The sequence below is a fragment of the Pecten maximus genome, chromosome 3 (assembly GCF_902652985.1).
Source record: "Pecten maximus chromosome 3, xPecMax1.1, whole genome shotgun sequence".
In the NCBI taxonomy this organism is placed as follows: Eukaryota; Metazoa; Mollusca; class Bivalvia; order Pectinida; family Pectinidae; genus Pecten; species Pecten maximus.
In genome coordinates, this window is record NC_047017.1 from 44,109,092 (window position 1) to 44,129,212 (window position 20,121).

The following is a 20,121-nucleotide window of genomic DNA, read 5'->3' on the forward strand; positions in this document are numbered from 1 at the left end:
ACTGGACAAAATGGTTTTCACAGTCCTGATGAATGTAATGGTTTAGACTGTTCCGATGTACATAATGGTTTTTACCATCTTCAAGTTTCAAACCAACTTCTACTTAAGTAGTTAAATATTTCTAATTTCAAACAAACCTTTACTTAAGAAGTTAAACATTTCATTTGTTTTTCAAACCAACTTCTACTTAGGTACATGTCGTTAACATTCATACTCTAAACCAACTTTTATACTTAAGTAGTTCAAAACTTGCATTTATGAGTTTAAAACCAACTTATACCTAATAGGCATGCAGGGTATTAGAAAGGTCGAAACGATATGATACACATTTAGATACGCTATAACAATACACGATATGTATTGAAAATACAGGAGTGTCTGCTAATTTTTTGTGGAAAGTGTGCAAAGTCTTCCAATATCTTGTAAAAAGTTGCTTATTCCTTTCTATTTTTATCTTAGAATAACAAAGACATCATTTTTTTAAGGACAATTATTTCAAAATTAGGTATCAATTCCATCTATTTTAATAGATCCAATATCAACATCAACAGTAAATTGTAATTTGCAATTTGTTGTTTTTCAATTTACCACCAAGATGTAGACACTAGCCGATTAGGTACTGTATATAAATATACAGTGTTTTACATGCAAAATATTGAAGAAAACTTTCATATTTGAAACCAATTCAATATGATTGTGTTTAAAGAAACTATAAGTCCCTTGGGGTGGGGAAAGAACAAAGGGCCTATTTTTACATCAGGATTGTGTTCATCTCTTGATGCCAAGCAAGGCTATGTATGATTATCGGGGGGGATCTGAATGATTTCACAGATAAAACAAAAGTAATCAGTTTTCAATGGTGGGAAAAGCTTTACCAATTTTGAATCCCTAGCTAGGATGATAATATAATCAAATATGATAGAAATCCGCCGCCTTCTTCCAGACAATTAATTGTTTGTATCAATTTAGCCAAATTGACCCCTTTTGGCCCCGCCCCTCAGTCCCACCATTTGTACAATTTTGATTCCCTACCCCATAACAATGTTACCAGAAAACTATGAGAGATATCCCTTGCTTAGTTCCAGAGAAGAAGTTGTTTACATCAATTTAGCAAAACTGACCCCTTTTGGCCACGCCCCTCAGGCCCCTAGGTGGTAAGCCCCACCATTTGTACAATTTTATATGCATACCCCATAAGGCTGCTACCAGTCAAATATGAGTGATATACATTGCTTAGTTTCAGAGAAGGAGTCGTTTTATTTAATTAAGCCAAATTGACCTGTTTTGGCCTCATTATCTGGCCCCCGGGAGATCAGCCCAATCATTTGTACAATTTTGAATCCCTACCCCACAGTGATGCTACCAGATAAATATGAGCGATATCCAATGCTTAGTTCCAGAGAAGTTGTTTATATAAATTGAGCCAAATTGACCCTTTTTGACCGGCCCCTCAGCCCCCAGGGAGTCAGCCCCACCATTTGTATAATTTCTAGTCCCCATCCCATAATGATCCTACCAGTCAAATTTTGTTCAATTCCCATCAGCAGTTCCTTTGGACCAGGTGAGCTAACAATTGAATTGCAACTTATGGATAATTTTGAATTTTGGCAGGAAAACATTCTTCAAAGGGCCATATCTGCATCATTTTTGATAATTTGCCCTTGAGAATAAGCACACACCTTCATAAGAGCAGGTTCTTTAAAATATATGTGAATGAAGGTCAAGGTCAAAGATAAAACAAGAGGCCCAAAGGGCCTTAACGGTCACCTGAGATTTGAAATATTTCGGTCAACTAAATTGACCCTTTTTGGCCCCACCCATCAGTCCTAATGGGGTCAGTCTATGAAGAGTATTTGATTCATACATATAGTAGATAAGAAGATTTTTGAAATTTCAGTCAATTTGACCCTTTTTGGCCCTGCCCACCAGCCCCTGGGGGTCAACCAGGGCCAACATGTACATAACATCAAACTGTAATCCCATGCTGATAATTTGAACCAAGTTAGAATGAATTCCAATACAAATCCAACAAATAATAGTAAAAAATGTGATTTCCCTATATAAACTATAGTAAAGTTTACACCCTACCCAGGGGCAAACGCGAGACCCCAGGGTCATGAAATTCACAATTTTGGTAAAGCACCTAAAGACCCTTCCATCTATGAAGAGTATTTGATTCTAACATATCTGGGAGTAGAGAAGAAGATTTTTGAAATTTCAGTCAATTTGACCCTTTTTGGCCCCGCCCACCAGCCCCTGGGGGTCAACCAGGGCCAACATGTACATAACATCAAACTGTAATCCCATGCTGATAATTTGAACCAAGTTAGAATGAATTCCAATACAAATCCAACAAATAATAGTCAAAAATGTGATTTCCCTATATAAACTATAGTAAAGTTTACCCCCTACCCAGGGGCAAACGTGAGACCCCAGGGTCATGAAATTCACAATGTTGGTAAAGCACCATAAGACCCCTTCATCTATGAAAAGTATTTGATTCTAACATATCTGAGAGTAGAGAAAGAGTTTTGAAATTTCAGTCAATTTGACCCTTTTTGGCCCCGCCCACCAGCCCCTGGGGGTCAACCAGGGCCAACATGTACATAACATCAAACTGTAATCCCATGCTGATAATATGAACCAAGTTAGAATGAATTCCAATACAAATCCAACAAATAATAGTCAAAAATGTGATTTCCCTATATAAACTATAGTAAAGTTTACCCCCTCCCCAGGGGCAAACGTGAGACCCCAGGGTCATGAAATTCACAATTTTGGTAAAGCACCTTAAGACCCTTCCATCTATGAAGAGTATTTGATTCTACCATATCTGAGAGTAGGGAAGAAGATTTTTGAAATTTTAGTCAATTTGACCCTTTTTGGCACCGCCCACCAGCCCCTGGGGGTCAACTAGGGCCAACATGTACATACCATCAAAGTGTCCTCCCATGCTGATAATATGATACAAGTTAGAATGAATTCCAATACAAATCCACCAAGTAATAGTCAAAAATGTGATTTCCCTATATAAACTATAGTAAAGTTTACCCCCTACCCAGGGGCAAACGTGAAACCCCAGGGTCATGAAATTCACAATTTTGGTAAAGCACCACAAGACCCTTTCATCTATAAAGAGTGTTTGACTCCACCATATCTGAGAGTAGAGAAGAAGATTTTTGAAGTTTTAGTCAATTTGACCCTTTTTGGCCCCACCCCTCAGGCCCCTGGGGGGTGGGGACCATATAATTCACAATTTTGGTTGACCTTCAGCCATAGAAACTTTCTGCCAAATTTCATTGAATTTTGTTAAGTGGTTTTGGAGAAGAAGTCGAAAATGTAAAAAGTTTACGGACGCACGACGGACGACGGACGACGACGGACAAAAGGCGATTAGAATAGGTCACTTGAGACTTCGTCTCAGGTGACCTAAAAACTATTTGTAGCCAGTCACACATGTACATGCTACATGTATCTGTATGCCAAAAATCCAGCCTTCATGTGTTTGTGCAGTTTTGGGTGATTTTTTAATTTTGGCAGGAATTTCATTTTCAAAGTGCCATCATATCTGCGTCATTTTGATTATTTGACCTCGATACGTTGCACACACCTTTAAAAAAAGCAGATTCTTTAAAATGTGACCCAAATCAATAATTTTGAAAGAACTTTGATTTTTTCCCCCATCATTTGACCCTTGTGACCTTGAATGAAGGTCAAGATAAGCATAACATTTGTAGCCAGCTATACATGTTACGATGTGCCAAACATCAAGCCTTCAGGTGTATATAGATAAAAGAGCATAAATATTTATCTGCAATTTAGGATTATTTTTTAATTTTGGCTGGAAAAAATAGCTAATTATTTTTCTTCTCCAAGTGTCATATCTCTGTCATTTTTCATCTGATGACAATAAAATATGCAAATTCTGTTTCAGTGAACTTGGTATGTTCTTTCATATGAAATGCAAACTTGGTAGCCCTTTACCCCAGCATGCTACAGACCCAATATCAACTCTCTGGGACTCTTGGTTATTGAGAAGAAGTCGTTTAAAGATTTTAGCCTTTTTGACTCCTGTGACCTTGAATGAAAGTCAAGGTCATTCATTTGAACAAACTTGGTAGCCCTTCACCCCAGCATGCTACAGGCCAAATATTAGGTCTCTGGGACTCTTGGTTATTGAGAAGAAGTCGTTTAAAGATTTTAGCCTTTTTGACTCCTGTGACCTTGAATGAAAGTCAAGGTCATTCATTTGAACAAACTTGGTAGCTCTTTACCCCAGCATGATACAGGCCAAATATTAGGTCTCTGGGACTGTTGGTTATCGAGAAGAAGTCGTTTAAAGATTTTAGCCTTTTTGGCCCCTGTGACCTTGAATGAAGGTCAAGGTCATTCATTTGAACAAACTTGGTAGCCCTTCACCCCAGCATGCTACAGGCCAAATATTAGGTCTCTGGGACTCTTGGTTATTGAGAAGAAGTCGTTTAAAGATTTTAGCCTTTTTGACTCCTGTGACCTTGAATGAAAGTCAAGGTCATTCATTTGAACAAACTTGGTAGCCCTTCACCCCAGCATGCTACAGACCCAATATCAACTCCCTGGGACTCTTGGTTATTGAGAAGAAGTTGTTTAAAGATTTTAGCCTTTTTGACCCCTGTGACCTTGAATGAAGGTCAAGGTCATTCATTTGAACAAAATTGGTAGCCCTTTACCGCAGCATGCTACAGACCCAATATCAACTCCCTGAGACTCTTGGTTATTGAGAAGAAGTCGTTTAAAGATTTTAGCCTTTTTGACTCCTGTGACCTTGAATGAAAGTCAAGGTCATTCATTTGAACAAACTTGGGAGCCCTTCACCCCAGCAGGCTACAGGCCAAATATTAGGCCTCTGGGACTCTTGGTTATTGAGAAGAAGTCGTTTAAAGATTTTAGCCTTTTTGACTCCTGTGACCTTGAATGACGGTCAAGGTCATTCATTTGAACAAACTTGGTAGCCCTTCACCCCAGCATGCTACAGACCCAATATCAACTCCCTGGGACTCTTGGTTATTGAGAAGAAGTTGTTTAAAGATTTTAGCCTTTTTGACCCCTGTGACCTTGAATGAAAGTCAAGGTCATTCATTTGAACAAACTTGGTAGCCCTTCACCCGAGCATGCTACAGACCCAATATCAACTCCCTAGGACTCTTGGTTATTGAGAAGAAGTCGTTTAAAGATTTTAGCCTTTTTGACTCCTGTGACCTTGAATGAAAGTCAAGGTCATTCATTTGAACAAACTTGGTAGCCCTTCACCCCAGCATGCTACAGACCCAATATCAAGTCCCTGGGACTCTTGGTTATTGAGAAGAAGTCGTTTAAAGATTTTAGCCTTTTTGACTCCTGTGACCTTGAATGAAGGTCAAGGTCATTCATTTGAACAAACTTGGTAGCCCTTCACCCCAGCATGCTACAGACCCAATATCAAGTCAAAAATGCTCAATTTGATATCTTTATTTTTGACCTTCTTTCGACCCCATAACAAGTTGTTCTTCTCGACATTCTCTGATATGTCATTGAGAAAATTTAGCCCTGACCACATGCTAACCAATTTCTAATGAAAATGAAACAAATTGTGCTAAAATATGTGGGATGAGTTTCCTTACAGTAGTAAAATTTATCCCCTTCCGAGGGGGAATGTGACACATTTTGATAAAACAGCTTAAGAACCTTTTGTACACCATTCTGCTATATCTGGGTCTTGAGAAGAAGACCGACGCACGACGACAGATCAAATTATAATTATGATGGTGTATATTATGAGCTGAATGTCAAAGGATTGTAAATTCTGTACATACTGCATTATAATTATATCATCAGGCAGTCAGCATAAATGTGTTTCATATCTATAATATTAGAAGTTTGACATTTTTGTACGTTATATATACTTAATTTTGACACAAACATTAAAGGAGTTAGTTACTTTCATAAATGCAGATGTTTTTCAAGAGCTGACTAAAATATATTTGTCAATTGTTAACAATGCTATATTTATCTTTTCAGTCTAGGCGCCGCTGACATTGTTAATATCAGTTGATATCTCCCAGACAATGAAACACAATGTTCATACAAACCGCCATGATTTTTTTTCATCACCAGGCCGGAACAATGAAATATGATATGAGCAATCTGAATAGTCTATATGAGATTTGATAGGATGCCTCTTGTCGGTCAACCACTCGCTAATTAGCTTCTTTTTGTAGGAGTCAATACGTATACTATATGTATGTGAATCAAACTCTCTGTTGCACATAATTAAGTGCAAAGAAATGCATTGTCACTTAAGCCAAAAAAAAATCACACTTAAGTAGCAATAACACATAATAGTCAAAAACCCTATTATATGTGATCCGTGATAAGAAACAGTACTTAAGCATTTTTGTTAATTTATCCTGAAATGGTCTTCCATATTTGACTTCCTGCAGATTGTTGCTTGTATATATTTGGTTTTAACAGATTTGAAGGTCAATATTTGAAAATACCCAAATGGTTACACATTTATTCATAACAAATGAAATTATTGACAAAAAGAATTTCATTTTTCCACACTTGCTGGAGACCAATAAGGAGATTGGTGATTATTTCAAGGGATTTATAATGTTTGCGACATGAAAATCCAACATGAATATTGATATTTGAGAAAGTTTTATAGGCCTATTATATGGATTAAACATATAACATGAAAACAGTATAAAACAACAAAAAGTTGTATTAATAGGGTAAAAGCAATTTGTATACATTTTTTTAATCTACAATTACTTTGTATTGTTTAAATAGCACATGTAATACAAATATTTCACAGCTTTGTGCATATTACATGAAAACATTTTAACAGGTTGAATAGCTGAATATATAAATAAGACAAGCTGGTTCAATTATCATTTTGTATGAAGCTATACCTGGCTACTGCGGTAAATCTTATCACAAAAATCTAGATTCTATATATTGTCTCTGTCGGGGAAGGGACAGTACAAAATTACCACCACGACATATGTGCCAGTTTTCTAAATTTTAAAAACTAAACGATCGAATTCCATCACACCATCACGTACTGATTCATGGATTTGAAACACATGAACTTCGATCAGTTATCGCAGTAGAATATTGTGGTCTGGCGAGGCTTTAATAACATATTGTAAACAGTTTCGTCCTAAATAAACAAACACTTATTTCAGTGGGTCAACAAACATATTCAAACTTTGTAAGTAACTTGCCTTTAATGCATGTTGATAGATATTAATTTCTAGTGACAGACATCACACTTTGATGCTTCATGCGAAGCCCGTATCCAACAGGTGCCATTTTGACCGCATGCTCGCTCACTACATAGAACTCAGGCAACTATAGTCGATAAATGAATATAAATGGATAACATTTCGGTCCATAGTATGACATTTCGTGGCATCGTTCACGTAAACAGACAGATCAGGTGATCGCTGAATATCGGACTAAATCTCATGAAAAACTACCAAGTTGTAAACAAAGGAAAAAACCCCGGAGAAGATTATGAAAAACGAGAATTTGTTTGCGCTTGGTTGTTATCCCATCTTTATTTCTAGTAGTTAAACTAGTGTCCCCTGTAAGGTAACGTCATAATATCGCAGTTATCTCCCTTCAAACAGTATTTTCAATATAGATTTGCAAAAATCGATGCAGGTGTAGATATTTACAAGACATTATTCTTATTGTTTATTCAAAATAGTTCCTGAAATGTTCACAACATTATCAGCATAGTTAATACATTTCTGTGCACATCATCTACTTTGAATGACGGACTACAATGACGTGCCTCATACTTGGAACTAAGCGAATCATTACCCCTAGTTACAGAAATTACCACCAGAGGTCTCAAATTCCAAACTTCCGCCGAAGAGAAATTTATACTGAATATAACTTTTTTCATGTAATAGCACTTTATTTGTAGTCTTGATAGTTTGATAGGTGATTGTAATATGGCAGGCGTAAACACTACATGCAGGTAAAATGGTTGAAATGTACACATACTAAAAGTATAGATAAGCATGACTGATCACAGAGGGATCTTGGTACCAATCGTCTAATGACATTTATTGGATCTCAGTTCTACTCTGATCATTTCTCTACTTTACTCTTCTTCCTCTTGACCATTTGAAAAAAGTAGAACCTACATAATTATAAAATCTGAGAACGAACTCTCCGAGATATATTTGACATAATCTTTAACTGTTGAAATTCCATATGGCCACCTGTCAGCCATCTTGTTTTCCAGTAGAATGCACAATGAAATTTGAAAAAGATCCATCCAGAACTTTCTGAGAATCTTCAGATGTTAAAATTTAAGATGGCTGCATGTCAACCATCTTCTTTTTCCAATCATTTTCAAAATGAAAATTGCACAACTAAATATATATGAGGGTCCAAGATAAACCAGCAGACGGACCCCCTGCCTTATAGACAATGGATGAAGAGCAATTTAAAAAGGCCACCATCTAATGCTGGTGGGCTAAAAAACAATAACAATTAAAGATAGGAGAACCATTCCTGTTGCATCAAAAAACAGTAATTAAGATCCAAGAACATACGTAGTGTTCATAAGAGATCCTGACTTTACGTGGTGAACATAATATTTGAAAACAAAAGTTTGTAATCATTTATGAACAATTATTTATTGTGGTCTAGATGTTTAAAAAAAAAAAAGATTACCAGGACCTGATGGTGACTGTCTAGGGGTCAAAACAACGAAGAAAATAGCTGTGAAGGTTCAAAAGACAAAGAGCAGAAATGTCACTTAAACTGTCAGTTAGAATTATAATTAAAAAAGAAATTGGAATACTTACGTGTTGTCCTGTTGGAGGTTGTTGACACTTGTTCCCAAACAGCTGAGGTTGTCGTGGTTACTAGGACAGAAAAACAACACACTTGGTAAAGAGAAGGCATGACTAGATACTATCCTGGTTGACTAGTCCGTCATCTCTTTGAAATCCATACTCCTTAAATGTATCCACCATATAATGTAGGTGTCAAGCCTATACACTAGTCTACAGTTGCCTTTAAAATCTTATTACTCCTCAAAATCAAGATCCGTAAACAGACCTGCAGAAAACACTTTTTTTAGCCAACATAATTCTGAGCTTTAAACAAATTTCTATTTTAAAATACAGTGCACAGATTTCACTTATATTTTTGTTTAGTCACAAAAACACACAAAAATGTAAAACACTACATTTCCTTGTTTTTTTTTTAGTTAAATAAATGAAATCCTACATTTCACTGGTTTTATTTCGGTTGACAACAGTGAAAATAACTGATACAGTTGACTGTGGTCTTTCCCTGAAGATATCATTTTGTTCATTAGTATATGCCTGTCACACCAGCCTTGTTACACTAGACTGTCTTGGCTCCCTTTAATCACATCATCACAAAATCAATGGTGCAGTATTACAGTCTTACACCAATCTTGATAACAAGAAAAACAAGATCCCCAGCATCTGTCCTTACTTGCGGACAGTTACTGACCGGTCAGTCGCTGTGGGTTAACCCTTATAGTGACTCAGCTGTCCAAGTGATGACAGACAATGCCAATCCAGCATCAGTAGTAGCTTACATACACTGATTATGTAGAGATTATCTTTTATACCCCTGCAGTATCCAATAATAACTATAGAAATATTTAATGACCCCACCTGTCATCATTCTAACCTGCCTTCTACTCATCTGTTACCATTTCCACTTGTCATCATCCAACCTGTCATCACCCAAACTGTCATCATCTCACTTATCACCACCCCACCTGTCATCACCCCATCTGTCACCACCTCACCTGTCATCACCTCACCTGTCACCACCCCACCTGTCATCACCCCATCTGTCACCACCTCACCTGTCATCACCGAAACTGTCACCATCCCACCTGTCATCACCGAAACTGTCACCACCCCACCTGTCACCACCCCACCTGTCATCACCTCACCTGTCATCACCTCACCTGTCACCACCTCACCTGTCACCACCCCACCTGTCACCACCCCACCTGTCATCACCTCACCTGTCACCACCCCACCTGTCATCACCGAAACTGTCACCACCCCACCTGTCATCACCGAAACTGTCACCATCCCACCTGACATCATTCTGTCATGTTATAATCCCCACTTTTCATCACTCCATCATAATCTCACTTGACTACTGCTTGTTATCATCACACAATCTGTCATCAACCTGCCTGTCATCATCCAAGATATCAACAACCCACCTGCCATCACCCCACCTGTCACCACCCCACCGTACACCCACCTGTCATCACCTCACCTGTAACCACCTCACCTGTAACCACCTCACCTGTCATCACCTCACCTGTAACCACCTCACCTGTCACCACCCACCGTCACCACCTCACAGTCACCACCCACCTTGTCACCAACCCACCTGTCACCACCCAACTTGTCACCACCCCACCTGTCACCACCCCACCTGTCACCAACCCACCTGTCACCACCCAACTTGTCACCACCCAACTTGTCACCTCACCTGTCACCTGTCACCACCCAACTTGTCACCACCTCACCTGTCACCAACCCACCTGTCACCACCCAACTTGTCATCACCCAATCTCTAAGGAACACCTGTCTCCCATCGTTCAAAACCCAATCTCTAAGGAACACCTGTCTCCCATCGGTCAACACCCAATCTCTAAGGAACACCAGTCTCCCATCGGTCAACACCCAATCTCTAAGGAACACCTGTCTCCCATCGGTCATCACCCAATCTCTGAGGAACATCTATCTCCCATCGGTCATCACCCAATCTCTAAGGAACACCTGTCTCCCATCGGTCATCACCCAATCTCTAAGGAACACCCGTCTCCTATCGGTCATCACCCAATCTCTGAAGGAACATCTGTCTCCTATCGGTCATCACCCAATTTGAACTATTTGCCAATTAAACTGACCGGGGGTTTAATTACCAGATATAGATATCAAACCTGTTCTAAATTCTGGAACACGAATAACAACATTCAATAACAATATACAGTTGGACTGTTTGAAAAAAGGCTTAAGGATTACCAATTCAAATATACAACACCTTACACCAAAATTAGATAATCTAAAATTAACTTTGGCTGATAACCTTTGTGAAATTTTTTTTTGTGCCATAGTGCAGATGATGATAATCTTCAAATTGGTGGTTATTAGTTTGAGAGGAGAGACTGTTATGGTCAAAAAGGAGTGGAAGGAATCCTTCATACATCTCTACATATAACTTTATCAGAAGATATTACATTTTGAAAAAGTCTTGCAATTATAATCTTCCCAGCTCTAATCCTATATAGACCTTCAAGGTTTTTGAAATGGAAATATTAATAATGAAAGACACCGATTTAGTAAATACTGAAACAATTACAGCAGGTAATCTCAATACAGATTATTGGAAATCTCCTCCACAAAACTTATGTTACAATGTTTTGAATTACTTAAAATAGCGATAATAAACCTCAATTTTCAAAATCCAAGATGGCTGCCTTTCAGCAATTCCATTTTTCTGACCAAAAAACAACAATGAAAAGCACACCTAGGGATCAGGGGGAACCTATACATGAAGTTTGAGGCTATCCCTCCAATACTTTTCAAGAAATAGTGATAACAAACTTCAATTCTCAAAATCCAAGATGGCCACCTATGAGCCATTTTGTTTTTCTGATAAAAAAAAATACAAAAGATTTGAACTTAAAGAAGACAAATGTTATCAATTAAGGACACATTAGTAAATGTTAATCAGATAAATCATTTTAACATATTGTGAGACATTACCCAGAATGGATGTTGTTCTGTGTAAATATCTGATTGCTCCTGAACATTGCTGATGTTCATGACAGATACAAAATAATTGTAGGAAAGATTTAACAGGATGAATTGATGATATGTTGGTAGACTCAATTTCACTGAAATACGTAATTTGTTTCTAAATCAATAGTGAATCATGTTGCCAAGAGCGAAAGGCATAAATCCTGGATCAAGGAAAGCCAGATCCTATCCACATCAAGGGAGAAAAAACTTAACAGCGACCCAGATGTATGATTTGGACAAGTGCAGGAACCATCCATCAGGGCCAGTGATGGTGATCAAGCACAGCAGTCAGCTACCAGTGGCAGTGATCCTGACAATGGTCAGGTACAGCAGTCAGCTACCAGTGGCAGTGATCCTGACAATGGTCAGGTACAGCAGCTAGCTACCAGTGGCAGTGATCCTGACAATGGTCAGGTACAGCAGTCAGCTACCAGTGGCAGTGATCCTGACAATGGTCAGGTACAGCAGTCAGCTACCAGTGGCAGTGATCCTGACAATGGTCAGGTACAGCAGCTAGCTACCTGTGGCAGTGATCCTGACAATGGTCAGGTACAGCAGCTAGCTACCAGTGGCAGTGATCCTGACAATGGTCAGGTACAGCAGTCAGCTACCAGTGGCAGTGATCCTGACAATGGTCAGGTACAGCAGCTAGCTACCAGTGACAGTGATCCTGACAATGATCAGGTACAGCAGCCAGCTACCAGTGGCAGTAATCCTGACAATGGTCAGGTACGTACAGCAGCTAGCTACCAGTGGCAGTGATCCTGACAATGATCAGGTACAGCAGCTAGCTACCAGTGGCAGTGATCCTGACAATGATCAGGTACAGCAGCTAGCTACCAGTGGCAGTGATCCTGACAATGGTCAGGTACGTACAGCAGCCAGCTACCAGTGGCAGTGATCCTGACAATGGTCAGGTACAGCAGCTAGCTACCAGTGACAGTGATCCTGACAATGATCAGGTACAGCAGCCAGCTACCAGTGGCAGTAATCCTGACAATGGTCAGGTACGTACAGCAGCTAGCTACCAGTGGCAGTGATCCTGACAATGGTCAGGTACAGCAGCTAGCTACCTGTGGCAGTGATCCTGACAATGGTCAGGTACGTACAGCAGCCAGCTACCTGTGGCAGTGATCCTGACAATGGTCAGGTACAGCAGCTAGCTACCAGTGGCAGTAATCCTGACAATGGTCAGGTACGTACAGCAGCTAGCTACCAGTGGCAGTGATCCTGACAATGGTCAGGTACAGGAGCCAGCTACCAGTGGCAGTGATCCTGACAATGGTCAGGTACAGGAGCCAGCTACCAGTGGCAGTGATCCTGACAATGGTCAGGTACATCAGCTAGCTACCAGTGGCAGTGATCCTGACAATGGTCAGGTACAGCAGCTAGCTACCAGTGGCAGTGATCCTGACAATGGTCAGGTACAGCAGCTAGCTACCAGTGGCAGTGATCCTGACAATGGTCAGGTACGTACAGCAGCTAGCTACCAGTGGCAGTGATCCGGACAATGGTCAGGTACAGCAGCTAGCTACCAGTGGCAGTGATCCTGACAATGGTCAGGTACAGCAGCCAGCTACCAGTGGCAGTGATCCTGACAATGGTCAGGTACAGCATCTAGCTACCAGTGGCAGTGATCCTGACAATGGTCAGGTACAGTAGCCAGCTACCAGTGGCAGTGATCCTGACAATGGTCAGGTATGTACAGCAGCTAGCCGGGGTTGGTGTCCAAGTTCAGTTCTCAGCTGGGACGTGTTCTGATGTCACAGATTCAGGTATAATCAGTAACACCAGTACTAGATGTGTAGTACAGGCATATGAAACACGGTCCTTCCCATTATTAGTGTATCAAACTGTCTGGGTGAAACAATTCACCGAAGTTTGAAAGAAAAACTTTGGAATGGACGAATGCATTTCTCATATTTGTAAGCATACATCTTTGCAACTCTCCTGAGAGGCATCAAGAATCTTTGAAAAACATAAGTGCCATCAGGTATGCGGCTGATCATATTGAGGGGATGGGTTGGAGGAACTACTAACATACATTTCAGATTAAAACAAGGATGTTCCTCAAATCGTTCTTGGGCAAGTATAGATTTTGAGTTGTGGCAATGGCAAGTGATTGGTTCAACCAAATCAGAGCAGTCTTTCATACTGTTAGTCAACAGTAAATGTTATAGTTTCAACTATCAAGGGCAATGTTAAAAAAAAAATAAAAAAAAATAAAGGGCAATGTAAAAAAAATAATTGCCTGTTCTTGTATTAATGTATGAAGTGTAATGGTACCCACACAGCTATTCGTTGTGGGTCAGAATACTTCCCATCATATGCTGGCAACAACAGTAATGTCAGGTTTCAAGGTCAAAGTGTAAGGGGAAATAATTCTTATTTTTGATATTCCAATCCCCAAAGATTTACAGGACAGGTCCAGAGGCCAATATATGGGGGCTAGGAACAACACCAATTAAATAGGAAAAACCTGAAGAATTAACCCTTAAAATTTGAAGGATTAAAGATTCAGATGGTTTTGAATTTGGTTTTGCTTTGTAATACTTTAGTCCTCGAATAGCAATCAATTGGGGAAACTTGAAATCAACAGCAGAGCACCCAGAGGCTTTAGCAAAATATATTTCATCAAAAATTAGTTTAGGCATGCAGGATAGCGGGCCAATCATATGAAAAGAGGCCCTTAGAAAACATGCATTTTATCGATCTCTCGTCGGGATAGTACCAAAGAGTTCCTGTGAATGGAGAATGATAGGAGCCAATTATAGTGTGAATTATTTCATAGCTGCTGTAAAATACACCACATTTGATAAATTTGATTCAGGCTTTAGGTCAAGGGGCATCATTGGACAAGATAGACATAACATCAGCATTTAGTTTGCTTCCAAGGGACTTTGACCTGTTTTAAAAGCTTTAGAGTTGAAGACCAATTTTATAGATAAATGCTTACCCTTGGGCTGCAGCATTTCTTGTTCTTTGTTTGAAAAGTTTTCTACCTTTTTGGACTGGTTGGTGTGTACAAAGGCAAACACGAAATGTATTGAACATTATCTGAATGATTTTTTGGTTGCTGGTAATAAAAATACAGCATAATTTTTGTTATCAATGAGCATTTTTGACGAGATTTGTCAGGAATTGGGGGTTCCAATAGCTCCAGAAAAGTGTGAAGGCCCTACAACATGTATGACATTTTTGGTGTTTGGAAGTTGATATTGTGGAAATGGTAATTAGGGTGCCTGAAGAAAATGTTGAATCACTCCTTAAATTCATTGACAAAACATTAGGAAAGTCTAAAGTTACATTGAGATAATTAAAATCTTCGACAGGCAAGGTGACTTTTTGCACTAGAGAACTGCCAGGTGCACAAGCTTTCTGTAGGAACATATAAGCCATTTCATTATATCAAGTTAACAAAGGCGTTGAAAGGGGATTTGGACTTCCGACAACAGTTTTTCTCTTCCTTTAAAGAATTTTGTTACATACCAGATAAAGACAGGACACCAAATTCAGCATTAGAGTTGTTGACTGACAGTGTAGGAGACTCAAACTTTCACAATCAGTGGGTTTGTCTACAGTGGCCTATAGCTTGGAGGAAACTAGATTTAATTAGGGATATTATCTTTTTAGAGCCTGTGCCCATTGCATTGGCATTGGTGATTTGGGGAGATGAAGAAAGTTTTGTTTCATTGGAATAACCAAGCATTAATGGAAATACCAAATCAGAAGACTTCCAAATCTATTAGAGTTATAAAAATTGGTTGGGTCATTAGTTTTAACATCATTCAGGAAAAACATTCAGTTTAAGTCCATGCATGTTAAGGGCTCCAATAAATCTATTGCTGATGCTTCGTCACGATTCCCGTTTCAGAAGTTTCCTACATTAGCGCCAACAGCAGAGCAACATTCCTGCATAATTCAACAGGAGTTTTAGATCTCAGAGTTCAATATTTTAATTACAATGTAATTCATCAATTTCAGAAAACATAAATAGGACAATTTGTACTGACATCTATATGAATTGAATAGACGAAATCTGGCAAAAACTTCTGTTCCATGCAGTGACTTAATTTGCTAACGAAAATTGAACACAGACAGTAGCAAAACGTTTCACATGCATTGTTACTTTTGAACACCATTTTGATACTCAAAGATTTTTTTCTTAGGGCAGTTGCCCTTATTAGGTCAAATACGGTACATAATTAATTGAAAACTATATCCCCTCCTCAATTTTGCCTGTGAAAAGATAATCAAGTACATGTTCATGTGATTACAATATCATGGTGGATCCAGATCTGCAATAGGAAAGGTTTCCGAAAAGTCAAATGCATTTATTTGTGTAAATCTAAAGCCAAATTATCCTGGGATTTGATCATCTCACGCAAATATTTTGTGGGAATTGCGAACTGTCAAGAAAGCAAGGAATACATGCTATGTAATTTTCAATAAATTTCTTCATTTTTTACTTGATTTCCTTATCAGAGTTTAAAGGATTTTGTTATAAAAATTGTAATTATTAAGACAGATGTAAGGGATCATATATAACATGCAAACCAACAAATAGCCAATTCTTTGTCATAGTTTCCTTTTTTTCCCAGTCCTAATAATAAAAAAAACCCAAATTAGTGCTTAATATTTAACTAAAAACATTGGAAAACCAATTCATGTCTTTGCAAAATACAAACTAATCAAATCATAGTATCATAAAAGAAGTATTTTAGATATACTTAAAGTGGATTGGTGAAGGAAAGTAATGGTTATCAAGATAGACAGGTTTTATTTTCAAACTATAGAAACTTGTTTTTTCATTATCAATTAATAAGCAAAAAAAAAATAAATAAAGAGGTAAAAACATTAACCCCTTTCACTATATTTGCAATAGCCTTTGTATGTAAAATTCTCCCAAAGAACCTGGATACTTCATCAATCTGAGAAAAACTGTCTCAACTGAAATATGACCGAGGGGCAAAATCAGTCAACAATGTATCCATTCTGATACAATGTATTTGGAACTGGAACTGAATTAAGCCTAAAACCATCCCCGGGACAGGTCCTACATATATAGCTTCCCCGGAACAGGTCCTACATATATAGCTTCCCCATAACAGGTCCTACATATATAGCTTCCCAATAACAGGTCCTACATATATAGCTTCCCCATAACAGGTCCTACATATATAGCTTCCCCAGAACAGGTCCTACATATATAGCTTCCCCGGAACAGGTCCTACATATATAGCTTCCCCATTACAGGTTCTACATATATACTTTCACTGGGACAGGTCCTACATATATACTTTCACCGGGACAGGTCCTACATATATAGCTTCCCCAGAACAGGTCCTACATATATAGCTTCCCCGGAACAGGTCCTACATATATAGCTTCCCCGGAACAGGTCCTACATATATAGCTTCCCCGGGACAGGTCATACATATATAGCTTCCCCGGAACAGGTCATACATATATAGCTTCCCCGGAACAGGTCATACATATATAGCTTCCCCGGAACAGGTCCTACATATATAGCTTCCCCATAACAGGTCCTACATACATATATAGCTTCCCCATTACAGGTCATACATATATAGCTTCACTGGGACAGGTCATACATATATAGCTTCCCCGGAACAGGTCCTACATATATAGCTTCCCCATAACAGGTCCTACATACATATATAGCTTCCCCATTACAGGTCCTACATATATAGCTTCCCCATTACAGGTCATACATATATAGCTTCCCCATTACAGGTCATACATATATAGCTTCCCCATTACAGGTCATACATATATAGCTTTCCCATTACAGGTCATACATATATAGCTTCCCCGGGACAGGTCATACATATATAGCTTCCCCGGGACAGGTCCTACATATATAGCTTCCACATCTTACAGGTCATACATATATAGCTTCCACATCTTACAGGTCATACATATATAGCTTCCCCATTACAGGTCATACATATATAGCTTCCCCATTACAGGTCCTACATATATAGCTTCCCCATAACAGGTCCTACATATATAGCTTCCCCGGGACAGGTCCTACATATATAGCTTCCACATCTTACAGGTCATACATATATAGCTTCCCCATTACAGGTCATACATATATAGCTTCCCCATTACAGGTCATACATATATAGCTTCCCCATTACAGGTCCTACATATATAGCTTCACTGGGACAGGTCATACATATATAGCTTCCCCGGGACAGGTCCTACATATATAGCTTCCCCCGGAACAGGTCCTACATATATAGCTTCCCCGGGACAGGTCCTACATATATAGCTTCCCCATTACAGGTCCTACATATATAGCTTCCCCATAACAGGTCCTACATAATTATACAGCTTCCCCAGAACAGGTCCTACATATATAGCTTCCCCGGAACAGGTCCTACATATATACATGTAGCTTCCCCGGGACAGGTCCTACATATATAGCTTCCCCGGAACAGGTCCTACATATATAGCTTCCCCGGAACAGGTCCTACATATATAGCTTCCCCGGAACAGGTCCTACATATATAGCTTCCCCGGGACAGGTCATACATATATAGCTTCCCCGGGACAGGTCCTACATATATAGCTTCCCCCGGAACAGGTCCTACATATATAGCTTCACCGGGACAGGTCATACATATATAGCTTCCCCATTACAGGTCCTACATATATAGCTTCCCCATAACAGGTCCTACATAATTATACAGCTTCCCCAGAACAGGTCCTACATATATAGCTTCCCCGGAACAGGTCCTACATATATAGCTTCCCCGGAACAGGTCCTACATATATAGCTTCCCCGGAACAGGTCCTACATATATAGCTTCCCCATAACAGGTCCTACATAATTATACAGCTTCCCCAGAACAGGTCCTACATATATAGCTTCCCCGGAACAGGTCCTACATATATAGCTTCCCCGGGACAGGTCCTACATATATAGCTTCACTGGGACAGGTCATACATATATAGCTTCCCCGGAACAGGTCCTACATATATAGCTTCCCCGGAACAGGTCCTACATATATAGCTTCCCCGGGACAGGTCCTACATAATTATACAGCTTCCCCAGAACAGGTCCTACATATATAGCTTCCCCGGAACAGGTCCTACATATATAGCTTCCCCGGAACAGGTCCTACATATATAGCTTCCCCGGAACAGGTCCTACATATATAGCTTCCCCATAACAGGTCCTACATAATTATACAGCTTCCCCAGAACAGGTCCTACATATATAGCTTCCCCGGAACAGGTCCTACATATATAGCTTCCCCGGGACAGGTCCTACATATATAGCTTCACTGGGACAGGTCATACATATATAGCTTCCCCGGAACAGGTCCTACATATATAGCTTCCCCGGAACAGGTCCTACATATATAGCTTCCCCGGGACAGGTCATACATATATAGCTTCCCCGGAACAGGTCCTACATATATAGCTTCCCCGGAACAGGTCCTACATATATAGCTTCCCCGGGACAGGTCATACATATATAGCTTCCCCGGGACAGCTAGGTCCTACATATATAGCTTCCCCGGGACAGGTCCTACATATAGCTGGTAAAGTCATTTGGGTAATGCTATAGTTCTATTATTCCTCATGAAAACAACAATATCTAAATACTGAATTATTATTTGGTGCTCTTTCAACACTCTTGACTGCTGCTATTACGTATCTTTGGTGCCAGCTAAATCCTTTCCACTCTTGAATTGTAAGTCTATATAAGTATGTAAGTATATATATCTCCCAGAGTCACCTGTTGGCTCAAATACATTTATGGAATTCATCAAAGATGATTATTCGGTCTAAAAAACAATAACATGAATGAAAAATAAATCACATCAGCATCAGGTCCACTGGTCCTTCCTGTAATTATTTCAATGCTTGTTAGATTATGTACCCATGTCAATAGAAACACAATCCTGGTGACATATAAATAGAATGGCTCCCATAAGAGTGTATTTATCTGTCACACAAATTGCATTTAAAATTGAAAATAATTGAATCTAACAAGTGTTCAAAATTGTTATATTTACATTTATATAGGTTAAATTCTGCCTTTATTTAATAAGTATGCACTTTCTTCCTACCCATATGTTCATTTGAATGAAAAGCATCGTTAAATCAAATTAATTTCCGTGATTTATGTGTTATTAACCCGTCTGACACTCAGTACAAAGCCAGTTACTCTGATTCAGATCAACATAGCACCAAAAGGACGTCATTATAATAAAACAATTGTTCT

General features: G+C 39.1%; 1 protein-coding gene across 1 annotated transcript in view; it reads right to left on the reverse strand.

Annotated features, from left to right (window-relative positions):
* The window catches only part of LOC117324316 (ALK tyrosine kinase receptor-like), a 289,372-nt gene that overhangs the window by 69,527 nt on the left and 199,724 nt on the right, over positions 1 to 20,121 (reverse strand). Inside the window, 1 exon segment of the mRNA XM_033880102.1 lies at positions 8,850 to 8,909. Coding sequence (XP_033735993.1) covers positions 8,850 to 8,909 — 60 coding nt within the window.